A 14,125-nucleotide genomic window follows, 5' to 3' on the forward strand; every position below is an offset into this window, starting at 1 on the left:
ACTGCAGGTGCAGCCCTCCCTCTTGTCCAGTACAGCAAAGAGGGCCCTCTTTGCATTAACATCTCTGCTGCACTATGCCCAGCCCAGTGCAAGAGCAGTCCTACGCCAGCACGCTGGGAATGAAGTAGAAGACTACTGTGGTTCTGCTATATGGCATCAGATAAAAAGCCCAAATAGCTCATTTCCGTCATGAGGACCAGCTCTGTAAGGGCAAGACAGGGCAGATAGGGCGTGAAGGGAAGGATATTACTGACCCTTGCCTCTACCCATCACCAGAGACACTCTTGTAACTTCCAGCAGTGAGCACAGAGGAGGAGATGCAGGTAACCAGGGAACAAGTGGCTTAATAAAAACAAACATATACAACAAAAACAGAAAAATAAATATGCTCTCAGGATTAGTCCTACAAAGGAACCAGACGGCACTAAATACACCTCCTGCACTAAAGAAAGACCCACTCTTTCTTGCAGTCTGATAAGGTCCCACAGCCCTAATCTCTTTATACTTTCAATGCCTTAAAAGAAAAAAAAAAAAAAAAGAGAAAAACAGCCATGTCTGGGGGAACAGTGCTCTTACCAAATAAAAAATTTACTCTGAGAGTGAACTGAGATTGAAAGCAGATATTTTCCAGAAGGCTCAAGAATATCAGGCAAATATTTCACATAGAAACATTGCCTTAAGCCCTGTCACCAAGATTTGGGGGGGGGTGGGGGGTGGAGGGAAAGAGGGAGGGGGGGAGAGAGGGAGAGAGAAAGTGCAAGAAAGACCCGATTCCTTTCTTGATTACTGTCAAGGTCATGCAAGGGTGACAGTGCCACGAAGCTCAGCAGACACCTGCCCGTGACCCCAGCAGGGCTGGTAACTGACCTGGCACAGAAATGTCAACAGTGATTTACATGAACAAAACTGTCCTTGTGGGCTGACATGGCCCCATGTCATATATGAAGGCCATTGACTTTGTTCTTATCACTTGCAACATCCATTTCAATGTGGCTGAAAGCAGGGTTGTCAGTTCCTTCGGCTGCCACAGTAAACCGTTTCGAGTCCAACACTTCCACTTTCTCTGGCTAAAAAACAAAAGACAAAAGCCATGCTGTGAAGTGAAAGAAACAGTCTTCCTCTCTTTGACCTGCATGCAAGCAGAGTCAGGCCTGACATACAGGATGCCTTGCAGGAGAACACATGGTGGTTGCTGACAGAACATAAATAGTTATTCATTGCAGTAGCTGGTATTTTTCTAGGGGCATGGAAAGTTTCTTATTGCATAAGGTACTAGTTATGTAAAATGTTCTTGTCACATAAAATGTTCTTGTCCTGCAAAGTGTCTAAAACATTTTTGGGTGTGCAAAGTTCTAATTGCTGTTTTCATGTCTAGTGATCTGTCACCACCAGGTCCCTGAGCTATTGACTCCCAACCCTTGGTCCTTGCCCCATCTTTGACATGAAGAGCAGATTAACGTGCATCATTGCTTTGATGTTCTACCTCTGTTAAACATAATGAGATGCTGAGCTCTTCACGTGCAGGAAGTTACTCAGTTCTCCCCGTTTTTTTTTTTTCTCAACAACTTTCTGCATTATTTGTGATGCCAACCACTTGTTATCCAGCTCCCAGCTGTATAACCAGGCAGACACTTGTTTCTGACTCTGGACAGAAAATAGTATGGCTGTGGACACTAGTTTCCATGTGGGTGTTTTTTTTTTTCAAAAGACTTCAGGGATTAAACTCCCAGATAGTGAAAACAGATGTTGGCCCATTAAAGACAGTGAAGGACAATAGCTGGATAGCTGGTCTCCAGTCCTGACATGGGCAAATAGCATTACAATAATACTGTAAAAAGCCCTTTCTCTCCCTGGTGTTCATATCCAGAAGCTGAAATAAATGAGATCATACTAAAAGGAGTTGTCATCATGGAAGCGAAACATTTTGCAAACTGGACCATCTCAAAGATACTATCATTGCCTGTACTGCAGCACTCAAAAAGCACTGAACAAAGCTGAGCTTGAATGTTCACCATCCTGATGATACTGATTGAAGAGAGATCTAGAGTTTACTTAAAACAAACAAACAAATTTCCCCTACCTTCTCCCTTCTAAGGGATGTTATTACCCAATCATGTCTCCCCTTTTCTTGTATCTTAGGGAGAAAGCTAGGAAACAGATACACTAACTAGAAATGTTTTCTCTCAAACAGTAGCTGAAGTTGCAAAAAAAAATCCAGACTTTAGAGAAACATGTTTACAAACAAAGGAAGCTTTGCTGAGTCCGAAGCGTGCCTTGGGCCAGCTTCCAAGAGACTAGTGAGGGCGTATTTTGGCAGAAACACGGAGAACAACTGTCCCTTGTCTCAGCTGCTGCTCTGTTGTTCACTGAAGTCAAGCTGTGGCCAAACATAGCTTCCCTGCCTATGCCAGCTGCTTTACTCCTACCCGCCTTGTGCTCTGCTACTGCCTTAAAGCAGACAGTCATATCAGGCAGCATCAGGTGCTATTCATCCTGGTGGGGAAAAAAAAGGCCAGGGACTGTTTGCCTTTGTCCCCAGGAGGAAAGATTGTTTTAAATCAGAGATGCATAATTACACTTACTGTCTCAGATTTAGACCGTGAGAAGTTGGACAGGAAGTCTTCCTTGGTCAGCAGGAATTTACGATCTGTGTTCTGCTTTAATCCTCCTGCAAAATAGGCAGGTTTCAGTCAGCCAGGTTTCCACATGCAAATGATATGTTAGAGCCCAGCCATGGGCACCAGGCCAGGTGAGCAGGACAGCGTCATGCAGCAAAAGCCATCAAGCAAACACAGGCCTTAAGGATCATTTCTTTACAACGATGTATACTGTGCACCTCTCAAAATATAAAATGATCCTCAAGGTCTACTTGAAATGCCTTAGCCGTTTCCCAGAGTTTCCCAGATCCGCCTCAGATTTCTCATTGTGTAAAAAACACTGAGACAATAATCAGAAAAGGATGAATCCCATACAGTGATACCTGGGACCACCCTGCTAGTCCAGGAGCTGCAGTACCAAGTGCTGCCCAGGAGCCTGAGCCCCAGTCCTCAGCTCCCTGTCAGCAAGACTCCTGTCTCCAGAGTCCCCAGCAATTTTTATAGGGAGTTATTTAAGAAGGGCAGCCCCAAGGTCGGGGGATGAGGGTTAATGGAATGTTTGGGCATTTTTAAGGCATGGAAGATTAACTATTCTTGTGTGGGAATGTGTGTGGGAAAGAAAGGAGATGCAGGTGCTGGGAATTAGCTCTGATTGCACCTGAGGCTTAAACAGGATCTTGTTCTGCAAAAAGCAGGGTGACACTGTGGTTGGGTCAGTTCTTTTGGGTTCCTGTTTCCTGGGCTGAGGATCTCTCATCTGGATTTACTGAGTTGCCTAGTTTTCATGCTTTGTTTCATGGCCTGTGGATGACCTGGTCCCAACCTGGTAAGAGGCAAAATTTGTCTACAGGCATCGCTATAGCAATAGGAAGAGATTATGATGGGAAGAAAGAGGACAGCAAATCTGCTAGAAACTCATAAGGAGAAGAAAATGGTAGAAGTGTAACTTGTGCTTATTAGTTTCAGGGCACAGGGAAGCTAATGGAAGTGAGTTTGTCTGCTGGGTTTGGAGTTTCATAGTCCTGAAGTAGGTCAGACTAATAGGCCTGAAATCTATCAGCCTCAAAGATGAGGGCTGTCATAGGAATCTGGCTGGGCATACGGGGGAAAGCTGTGAGAGCAGCTGCTTTTGTGCTATTTCTGCCATGCATGAGGTGGATGACAGGTACACTTTGCATCTCACCTAGATACAAGAAGAAGTGAGGCCATGGGCTGGAACTGAAGTCCCCGCTCTTATCTGCGGGGTGCTGCTTTTTGCCCCTTGCACAAATAGTACAGGGAAACTGAGAAAGAAGCTAACATAGCCATGCGCAGCGTCTGCAGCTCTTAGGTACGTGCTTGGGGAATGTGGTGAACAGCATGCACTGTACAGGTGCAGACAATAACCCTTGAGTGCTCTGAACTCACTCAAAGCCAAACTGCTTTTGTCCTCTAGAAGCATGGGTGTACCTCCTTGCTTGGAGTTGTTGCCATGTTCAGGGACAACCCTTAAACCTCCAGCTCCTGCTGGCATCTAATAAAACAGGAAAGACAGATGACATATCTTTTTTGTTCCTCAGGTTAAAGAACTGCTGAAACTTCTTTCTCTTTAGAAATTTGAAGTAACCTTTGCTGTGAGCAGAGAATAGGAGTGGGATGCAGAAGGGTTGAGGGGAGGAAATAAGAATTAGGATGGTAACCTTTATACAACATTTGCATTAGGGTCACCGGCACTTCCTGTGGCAGTGAGAGCTCTCCCTTAGGTCATCTTAGTTTGAAAGAGATCTAAGACCCATTAAGTCACAGCTCTGGAACTAGTACCTGTTAGGAGGCTGATAATTATTCCCACAACTACTGTGATAAGTGTCCCAAGTGTGCTGAAGTAGAGATAAGACAAGGAATACCAGTTGTCTGCCAGGGCAGGCCTGAAAAAGAGCAGAAAAAGTGTTAATCTCTGCTTTCCTATTCCAAGCAGCTTGAAAATGTTGTCTGATCCAGACAGAGTATACAGAGTTACTTCTGAACCAAGCGACCTGGTACTCTTGAACTACCTCTGTACAATAAAATGTGCACTGAAAATCTGTTAAAATTCACAGGACAGGTTCCTTCATAGGGGAGGAGACTGGTCAGTACAGTGAGGCAACGCATGGGACAGAGCAGATGAAACAGGACAGTCCTGTCTCTGCTAGGAATCTAGTGTGGAGCTGAGCACTGCAGCTATCCAGATGAAGGAATAACTTCTTTAGAAGGGGGGACATTATTTAAAGGAGGGTACACACACAAAAAAAGTAGGAAATCAGCTATGTGCAGCTCTGAACAGCCAGAAACAATAGGACAACTGTCACACCTTATTTTTTTCTCCCTGACAATGTGCTCTGTTGCAACAGTTGCTTCCGCACAGCCATGAGCGATGCTGGAGGCCTCGTGTGAGAGGTGTAGTATATGAAACTGGATGTTGGGCACCCAGGAGTGTACCAGAGTATCTGTTGCTGATTGTACAATGCTCTAAGGTGTAGGGATTGGGAATCCCTAGAAATGAGTTTTTTCAGTGTCTGTCCTGCTGTTCCCTATATTGTCCTTCATAACTGTTACACTTAATTGTGATTGTCCAAAATAAGACATACGGTAATTGCAGAGGGGAGAAAATCCCTTATATTTTGCCCATTATACGGGTTATGCCCTCTTCTGAATTTCCTGAATAGAACTATTTCTGCACAGACAAGCTGTTGTAGGTGGAGCTGTTAAACTCGCAAATTGCCCTTTAACTGCCTACTACTTTAATTCATATGACAGACTGTGGAAGTTAATCCAATAACTATAAATGTTATGCTTTCTTTAACACCATGGTTCCCGGTAAGGCATATCCAAGCCTTTAGACTCAAATATTGAACTGAAGCTTTTCAGGTCAATAGGAAGATTCACTTTGACTTCTGTTCTGGGATAACTCAAACTTCACCCTGACAGGGAAAAAAAAAAATCAGAGAAAACTCCTTCATCTTAAACAGCCTGGTAGGTAAACCAGGGGTGGATAGTTATAGTAACCCAAATGCTGGACAGATGTTCGTGTTGCTTTAAAACAAATACATGCTTTGTTGATTTCACATGATGAACTTGTATACCTCTCTGCAGTTGGTGTGTTGAAGACTGTTGTTAATGGATTTTCTGTTGTCATCAAATTTTCTGAGGATATATTACAGCCTGCAGTTGAGAGATATAGTGGCTTGGTCCTCTCTGGGAGTGGAGGATAAATCTGAGATCCGATTCCAACCCAAAGTGAAATAACAAAGCCAGTGACAAGACCCACAAATGCACCCTACAAAACAGAAAATGAAACTTGGATTTACATGAAAAGCAAAAGGATATTTGAAAAAAACAATACCTAGATGAGTAAGAAACAGTCAAGATAATCTAAACTGTAGGCTCTGTAGCAAAAATGAAATACACAGCTGGGGAGAGCTGGGGAGTTTACTTCATTCCCCTTTTGGGAAATTCAGTGTTTACTCACAGCTCCCGAGCATACTTCTTTTTATTTTGCCACTATGCCTTTGCAGTCAAAGGATATGTTTGGGCTGCGTGGTATATGGGAAAATACTGCTTTATTTGAGGCCTTTCTTGAACAAATACAGAAGCAATTTTTCCTTTTTCTCATGTGATCTGTTTTTGCAAAAGTCTCTTCTACTTCAGGGTGGGGTGTTTTTTTTTTTGGCTGACAGCTAGTGTTTTATTTTTTTTTTAATACATTAAAATTTGCAACTGCAAAGAGGTAAAGGTTTGTGATTAGTGAACCTTACTAAATAGCAATCCTGTCAGACTAACCCATGGACCATATTCCCAAAGTTCGTCAAATCCATTTTTTTGATGGAATAGCTTTTTCCTCTGGAAATGATAATTTCATGATACTGAAGCACTCTGAGAACACCCCAATTCAGTCTGCAAGTGCTTGGGCCCCATTTTCCCAGCCTGACCCCCTCTTGCTCAGACAGGCCAGCATCCTCCGAGTCTACTCGTTCAGCTACATCTCAAGACACATTGTTCCCTGCTTCTAAAACTGTGTTTTCGAGAAATCCTTGCCAAAGTTTAATTTTTATTTAGATATTTTTCTTTCCCCCCTCTGGTCATGTAAATCTCTTCATGGGATGGAAATTCAAGTTCCTATACAGCCCCGTTCATCACTTCCTTGGGATAAGGAGGAAAGGGAGCAAGGGGAAATGTCCTCATGGAAAGTATCAGACATCTCTCTTGCTGCCCAACACAAAATTATTGGGGAGGGAGGGGGAAGGAGATGCCCAAAATTATTAATGAATTTTGGACGAACAGGGCTTTAAATTTCTACTTACAATTCCATTTGCAAAGGAGCAGAGGATTCCCAAGGTAAACAGTCCTAAAAGGGGGCCACCGACCATGCCAAAAATGCTGAGTGCTGCCTGAGGAAGGGAAAGAGTCTGCTATCAGGTGTGGTGTAAGAAAGTTAAAGCCTCCAACATGGCAAGAAGGGAAGATGTTGAGGAAGAAATTACAAGTTTTTTTTAACTGGTGTGTACTCAGCTGGCAGGACTTGGTATAGTTACGTGGATGCTTAGAGCAGAGGCTGAGCCATGGGCTGTTTGATGCCAGTACCCAACAAAGATCAAAAATTAATCTCATAATGGTATCCAGCAATTATTTTCTTACATAATTCATTCTGGGTCATTCAACATGGGCATGAAAAAGTGGTCTGACACCTACCTGCAACAAGGCTCCCAGGAGAGATGCCAGTGCAGCCATACCAATGCAGACTCCACCGTAAAATAGGCCTGTGTGGGAAAGGCAGAGTGATGCGTAAATCTGCCCTAATGGAAATGTTTCCATCTAACCCAGCATGGCCCCTGACATCTCCAAAACAAACCTGCTAGTACCTGTTTTTTTTCTAAGAGAGCCTGAATTGGCCAAAAGGTCAGGTTTCTGTTTACATTAAGAGGAGATCATGCAAACTTGACAAAATCCTCTTCCTGTATATTACTAACGATTAGTTAATAAATGGCAGCCATATGGATTAGCCATAGTGGCAATACTACATGTATTGTTGGGATTTCTCAACTAATCTCCTGTGTCATAGTCCTTATTTCAAGGGAATGATTTTTGCTTCTCAGTCCAAAGTCTTTGGTGCAAGAAAGTAAATGCTGTCAGATTACTGGGAGCTGGTGCCATGACAAAGAACATCCCAGGTCACCAGGACGTAGTGTCTCTTCCCAGGACCCGTAACACTGGCTTACTTGTTTTTTCCACCTCCACCCCTGTTGAGTTTCACTGTATAAGCAATAGGTTTATCCAACTGTTTAATGTGATATGTCAGGCAACTCATGATACCACCAACAACAATTTTGGCATGAACATTGTTTGCAATAATGTTTAAGAAACTGCTCTCAGGTGAAAATATTTAATACTTGTCACCTGCCACCAGTCTGCCATGCTCATTGGTATGGGCTATGACACCATGTTGGGACTGTGGTTTTTCCATGCTTACTACAAGCACTGTCTTGGAAAATAACAGCTGTTTCAGTCTGAGACATTTGGCTTTGTAGTATTGTGAATCAATATTGAATACAGATGAGTGCGTCTTTGCTGCTTAAAGATCAAACAAGATGGCTTCTTTTTTTTCCTTATGCTCACTTGAAATAGCTTGTCCCCCATTCTGTGTAAAACCTATGCAGCTGATCTTGTCTCCCCCAAGTATTGCACCAATGTAGTCCTATTGGGAATGCACTTACTCCTGACTTACACTGCCATAAGCAAGATTTGAATCAAGCCCTCACTTTGTAAAGCAAAAGTGGAAAAGATATTTTCCAGACATACTCATCCCCATGGAAATCCATGACAACTTCTTTTCAGAGAGGGATCTGAAGTGCGGCTTAATGAGGTCTTCGACAGTCACGGCAGCCAGAGCATTGATGCTGGAGGACACTGTACTACAGAAGGCAGGATTTATACAATTTTTTTATCTTAGAAGCTGAAATCATAGATAACAGATGGGTTACTGGCAGAGAGAAACTGCCACTGTCTAGAACAGTGTCAGAAAACTAATGTAACTAACTGCTGTATTGGTTGACATAACTTACTATTCCAGGTGATGCAGTTAATAGCTTACAAAAATTGTTTAAAATAATTGCTCTTAGTGAAGATAAAGCAGATCTTGTTGAAAAGATGGGCCTGGAGAAGTCAATGAAAATACCTATTACATGTGGCTAAGCTGTAAACACTACTGGTATATGTGATACCTTCACAAATGATCTACACAGTGTATATCTGGGTAGGTAAAATTCTTACATGCAGGTCACTGATTACTTTGAATGCACTCTCAGAGAAGGATTCAGATAATCTAATTATACTCATCTAAAAATTAGGCATCTAGTCCAAACAGAACTACTCCAGGCTCCCTATAGGGTCAGAGAAACCAGCACTCCTAAGGCACAAAGCCAGTCAGGTGATCTTGCGTCTGTGTACCTTGCTCTTGCAAGCCACCAGCTTTTCCTCAGCACGTGAAAAACAAGTATCCTGGCTGTTCCCTCTATTTATGTAGCTACAAGTACTCAGAACAAAAAAAATTATTCTGGTGCCACATTCTTAAGTTTCGTCATTTTTATCTGCTTACTATTGTTCAGAGCCTTCCTCGAGAGAGGCGGTGTTTCCTAAAAGATGCTCCTTGGGAAAGCTGAACAAAACACTCCCCACTATGGGATAGAAGGGTTTGAAACTGGAAAGTTAAAGATGAGCAGTAGGAAATTCCCCCAAACTGTAGTTATTTTGTGTAACCACCCATTTATAATACTTAAAAATTTCTACAGCAGAGGGGCTTTAAAAGCACAGAGAGGAGGATTTGTTAATGCTGTACATCACGTGTGGCTAGCTGTTTCCTCACGCTGTTAGTAGGGAACTCCAAACAGCTTTGAGTCTTAGGACCTCAGATCACCACTGTTGGAGACCATGGATTTTTAAGCTGCATCATCAAAGAGGTTATAGTGCTTTTTTTAAAGAACAAAAATTAGCTAGACAAAGAAATGAAATGCAAAAGTTTTAGTATAAATGCAACTTTAGCTCTAACAAAAAAAGAAAAAAAAAAAGACACTAGGTTCCAAATTACTAAATTACCTTAATGTTCCACTGTAGGCGCTAGCCACAAAAAGACCTGGCATTCCTGGAAAATCGTGGAGAATATCCAGCACTAGATATGGCATTAGCTGAAAAATTCAGAGTAAGAAATATTACTATGTTGCCCTAATTTTTCTTTTTTTCACTGTATTATTTTTGTTATAGCCTTCTCACTGGCATTCTGCCCAGCTGTTCTAATTTTGAATGTCCCATCTTGCACTATTTATTGGCTTTCTACAAAGAAAACCAATCCTAAAACATCCACTTGAGTTACAGCAAAGTCTGTTTAGACCACCCAACTAAGGTGAGCCTATAGCTGTGCTGTCAGGCTTGCTTTCCAGTGACGATGGTATAGGAAACTAGTGCTAGGCAGCAGGTAGTCTGTATTGTACATCACTCTGTTGGGCTTGGGTGCCACGGTAGATGCTTATGTCTGCTCTTGACTCCACAAAAAGGATTTTAGATACAGATTTTAGATAACCTCAGGGTACCTGAGAACAATTTCCATATGGAAACCATGTGCCATTTGTTGACCTTTGCAAGATCTGAGTGCTGGAAAGAGATACAGATTTCAAGATTTTCTTCCTGTGAACCATAGTTTTTCCACGGACAAGTTGGTCTTTTTAGTATCTTGCTTCCAGTTTCCACCTGGCAGGAATGACTTAATTTCCTTTGGGTTTCTGTCTTGGCTTTCCATATCTCATCTTATTCTACCCTTAAGGACCAGGTAGCCCTGCCTCAGGTACTCTGTTGTCTGTGCTCTTCTCCTGGCTTTCCAGCTATCGTCCGTAGGGAGTTATCCAGAGCCTACAATTATCCCAGGCATAAACATACAACATAAAAAAAAAAAAGACTTGTATGAGTTCCTTGGGCCCTGACTCTGGTCTGTCTATGGGCTCCCAGAGCTCTTGTTCCTCAGGTAAATCTCCTGCTCTGGGCCTATTCAGGGAGAGGCGGCCTATTCAGGGAGAGGCAGCCCATCAGTTACAAGGTGGTTTCTCCGCAGCACGGTATGATGCAGTTTGATTGCCCAGTTCTCCTCCGAAGGAGGGAAGGATTCACCATCACTAGCAAAGAATTGCCTGCTGGTAGCCTTCTTCCAGGCATGTGCCTCGGGCACGATTATGTTTCGAGTCTGAAAAGGCTTTCGCCTCCCTTGGCACAGAGCGGTTTAGGTCAGGTGATAAAAAGCAGCTCGCAAGGGCCTGCAGTCACTCACACAGGCACCGCTCGTTTCAGCTGTCCCGGGCAGCAGCCTCCTCCCCTTGCTTCTCTCTGAAGCAGTTTCACGCAATGCTGGCACTCCCAGGCCCATTTTGAGTGAAAAACCCAAATACCTGCAGAGGTGGGTGGACTGACCACTCTCCATGTCGCTAGTCTCCCTGATGCCCTCCTTACCTGGCATTGAGAGACCTGCAGCTCCAGGACAGCTAGGGGACGCTGGGACTGAACAGTGCCGAGGACAGGTCTGCTGCTTTCTCCAGGGTATTCCCTCCCGCCATGGTCTCAGCTTAATCCCTCAGTGTTACAGACTCAACTGATATGGGACTCAGGCATGTCATTATTCCCAACCCCCTGGCTCTTGAACAGCCCCCCGTCTGGTTACTATGGCTGCAGAGGAAGATGCCCCCTCACCATGTTCCCTTGAAATGTGGGGCCCTACCTGGTCGAGTGCTGACACCTGCTTTGCCATCCATGGGTCGCAGTCCTTGTAGATGGAGTAGAGGGCCAGGCCGCACAGCGCCGCACAGGCCAGTATCGCCCAGAGGCCCAACAGGTTGATGTAGAGGGACCTGCACCAACATGCACAGAAACACCATGCTCAACACCCCACAAGACCCTGCTGGGGCCAAGCGAGCAAGTGCCCGCACCAGCACCAAGGAGACCTCCTGGTCTGTGGCTGCCCGCCAGAAAGCGAGTCACAATACGGCTCCCAGCATTTCACCCGGTGTGAGGTCAAGTTTTTAAATATACGAATTACACTTCTTGTTTTCGTGGTACGGTCTGAGTGCCCATCCCCTGACAAAGTCTGCTCAGGAGATGATGGGAGCGATATGGCAATCCCCAGGTTTCATCATGTGCACGAGTTCTACATTGCAGGCAGCTAGCAAGAAGACGCTCTTCCCCCCCTTGCCACACCCCTTGGTAAAGACAAATCCTGGACAGATTTGTAAGGCGGGGTGCCCCAGATCAAAGTGTGGGGTACCTTTCAGTTAGCACCAGCACTCCTTTGCCTCTGGAGCTGCAGTGCCGCACTTACACAATGCTGGAGTTGCCCTTGTAAAGCAGCAAATCACCCATTTCCTCCTGGGACAGTCTCTGTGGGAGGCAGCAACGAGGCACTGGGACCTGGGACCTGGTCTGGAGCCACCTCCAGTTGCCGCTTCCAGAGAGCAGGGGGTTGCCACCGACCCCAGGGCTTCCCCTTTAATAACTAAACAACTTGGAGCCTGGTATGGTCCAGTAACCCCATTGCCTGCCCATGTCCTGATGGGAGCTTCAGCTAATGCTGAGAGCAGAAATGTGTTTTCATCAGGCATTAACGCTACTTTTGCCCACACACAATAGGCAACCTCTATTAGCAGTGAAAAGCCCCCCAGTGAGGGCTTCTCCCTTCCATCTAACTATCTGATCTTCTCAAATGTTTCTCAGCTCTTGATGACTCCTGGGTCACAAAGTTGTTCTCACCTAGGATGGTCAGTTCAAGCAAACACACCCACCAGGAGCTTGGCCTTGAAAAACAGCGTTCCTTTCCAGCAGTTGCCTCCCGGTTATTTGTGTACCATCTGCCTATACTGATTTAACTGCCTGACAGATCACATACCCTGGACCTGTGCCAATTGCTAAGACCTCCACTGGGAGGACCTTTGGTTTCTCTGCAAATATATCCATGCTTGCAATGCTTCAGAAGGCCTTTTAGAGCTTTCAGTTCCCAAGAAGGTAAGGGGCACCAGCCTTTGGACTGCTCTAGAGGACCATCAGGATGAATGAAGAAGTAAACCTAACTTTATAGGCCTTGTTAGGCATTGAAATGGACATTTTCAGAAAGGCATAACGTTTTATACCATAGAAAAATTATTGGCAAGCACAATGTAAACTCTTAAAAAAGACCTATATGAATAAAAGCTGATTTACACATAGTAGGGGAAACTCTGCATTTATGCTTTGTATTTGCAATTAGGGGTGGTCTAAACACAGAAGCAGCAGCACTGTAAACTTCTCTCTAGACTAATTTAGTAAAAATGAAGCAGTCCTCTTCTTATAGATGCTTACATATTGGTTGGATGTCTTGCATCCATTTAGCTGAAGCTGTTCCTGCATTGGCATAATCTACCTTGATATAAGCTGATTTAGCACAAAATTTAACCAGTAAGTTAAATCAATCCGAATCTTTTGAACAGATGTAATAGCAGTATTAGCCTACAGCCTGTAGTAAAGATTAGAAAGCCAAGAGAAACACATGGAAGCAAAAGAAATTGTCTGAATCCAGCAATTCTTGTTTTTAAACTGCGTCAGTGTTTGACAGTGAAAAGAAAGCTGGGGGTTTTTTTTTCTGATTTACATCCCAGTTCATGGTACACCCTATGACTAAGCACTGAAGTATAATAATTGTAGCACTATTGGAGGGAGGTGTTCCTATTAATTCTGGGTGAGTAACATGGGGTGGAGTTTGGGTGAAGTAGGCACTGTGACTGCACAAAGTTTATTTTCAGTTGTTTGTTTCAGACTGGCTCTAAGATTTTAGCACTGAAACATGCCAGATGATGACCTTGAAAGGAAAGTAGAGAAAAATGTGTTAGTAGCCCATATTTTTCTGAAAATGTAGCTCTCCTGCTCTGAATGCCTGTTATCGTTCATATATGAGCATTCTGTTCAATTTGCCTAGTTTCTGTTTGAGAGTGACAGCATGTGCTCCTATCTACTGGTGTGTTTCTCTAATGGGGTGAAATCCTTTTCCAAAGCCTGAGAAACAGAAACTTTAACAGTGCTACTGTTAAAGGCCTTCCCAAAAACTGCAAGTTGGCATCTGTGAAAGAATTATTTTCTCAGCCCTGCTTTATTATTGTGCTGTCTCTTATAAAGCCTTACAGTAAATGCCACAGGGGTACAAAAACCTATTATTTTGAGCTGATGACATTTTACACTTCTGTGTACAGGTTAAACGGCAGTAAGAGGTGCAGGCCACCAATGTGACTTGCCAGATGTGTCTAATTACATTTGCAAATGAACTAGACAGTCACCACAGAATGGCAGTGTTTATAGTTGTGACAAGCTGCAACCATTATGCAAAATGATTTCTCCACGCAGGGGAAATTCCCTGCACAAGCAAGGCACAAGCAAGATGCCATGGAGTCCAACCACCCACGCCAGCAGGAGAGGACTCTACTGATTAAGGCTGTGCCACCACTAATATGGTATGAGCT

At 43.8% G+C, this 14,125-nt stretch overlaps 1 protein-coding gene across 2 annotated transcripts in view; it reads right to left on the reverse strand.

Moving 5' to 3' along the window:
* The window catches only part of SLC5A8 (solute carrier family 5 member 8), a 34,370-nt gene that overhangs the window by 3,266 nt on the left and 16,979 nt on the right, over nt 1–14,125 (reverse strand). Inside the window, exons 7-15 of one of the 2 annotated variants that reach the window (XR_012995093.1) lie at nt 11,365–11,494; nt 9,702–9,790; nt 8,409–8,521; nt 7,302–7,369; nt 6,914–7,000; nt 5,696–5,889; nt 4,398–4,501; nt 2,583–2,668; nt 868–1,067 (exon numbers count right to left, since the gene is read on the reverse strand). Coding sequence is in view for 1 of the 2 variants with exons in the window: in XM_076335494.1 (XP_076191609.1) it covers nt 936–1,067; nt 2,583–2,668; nt 4,398–4,501; nt 5,696–5,889; nt 6,914–7,000; nt 7,302–7,369; nt 8,409–8,521; nt 9,702–9,790; nt 11,365–11,494 (1,003 nt within the window). In the remaining variant the exon portion in view is untranslated. Of the gene's footprint in view, nt 1–730; nt 1,068–2,582; nt 2,669–4,397; nt 4,502–5,695; nt 5,890–6,913; nt 7,001–7,301; nt 7,370–8,408; nt 8,522–9,701; nt 9,791–11,364; nt 11,495–14,125 lie in introns of those variants that run through there. The other variant, XM_076335494.1, reaches the window with a different exon arrangement.

The sequence above is a fragment of the Aptenodytes patagonicus genome, chromosome 1 (genome assembly GCF_965638725.1).
Source record: "Aptenodytes patagonicus chromosome 1, bAptPat1.pri.cur, whole genome shotgun sequence".
NCBI classification, from domain to species: Eukaryota; Metazoa; Chordata; class Aves; order Sphenisciformes; family Spheniscidae; genus Aptenodytes; species Aptenodytes patagonicus.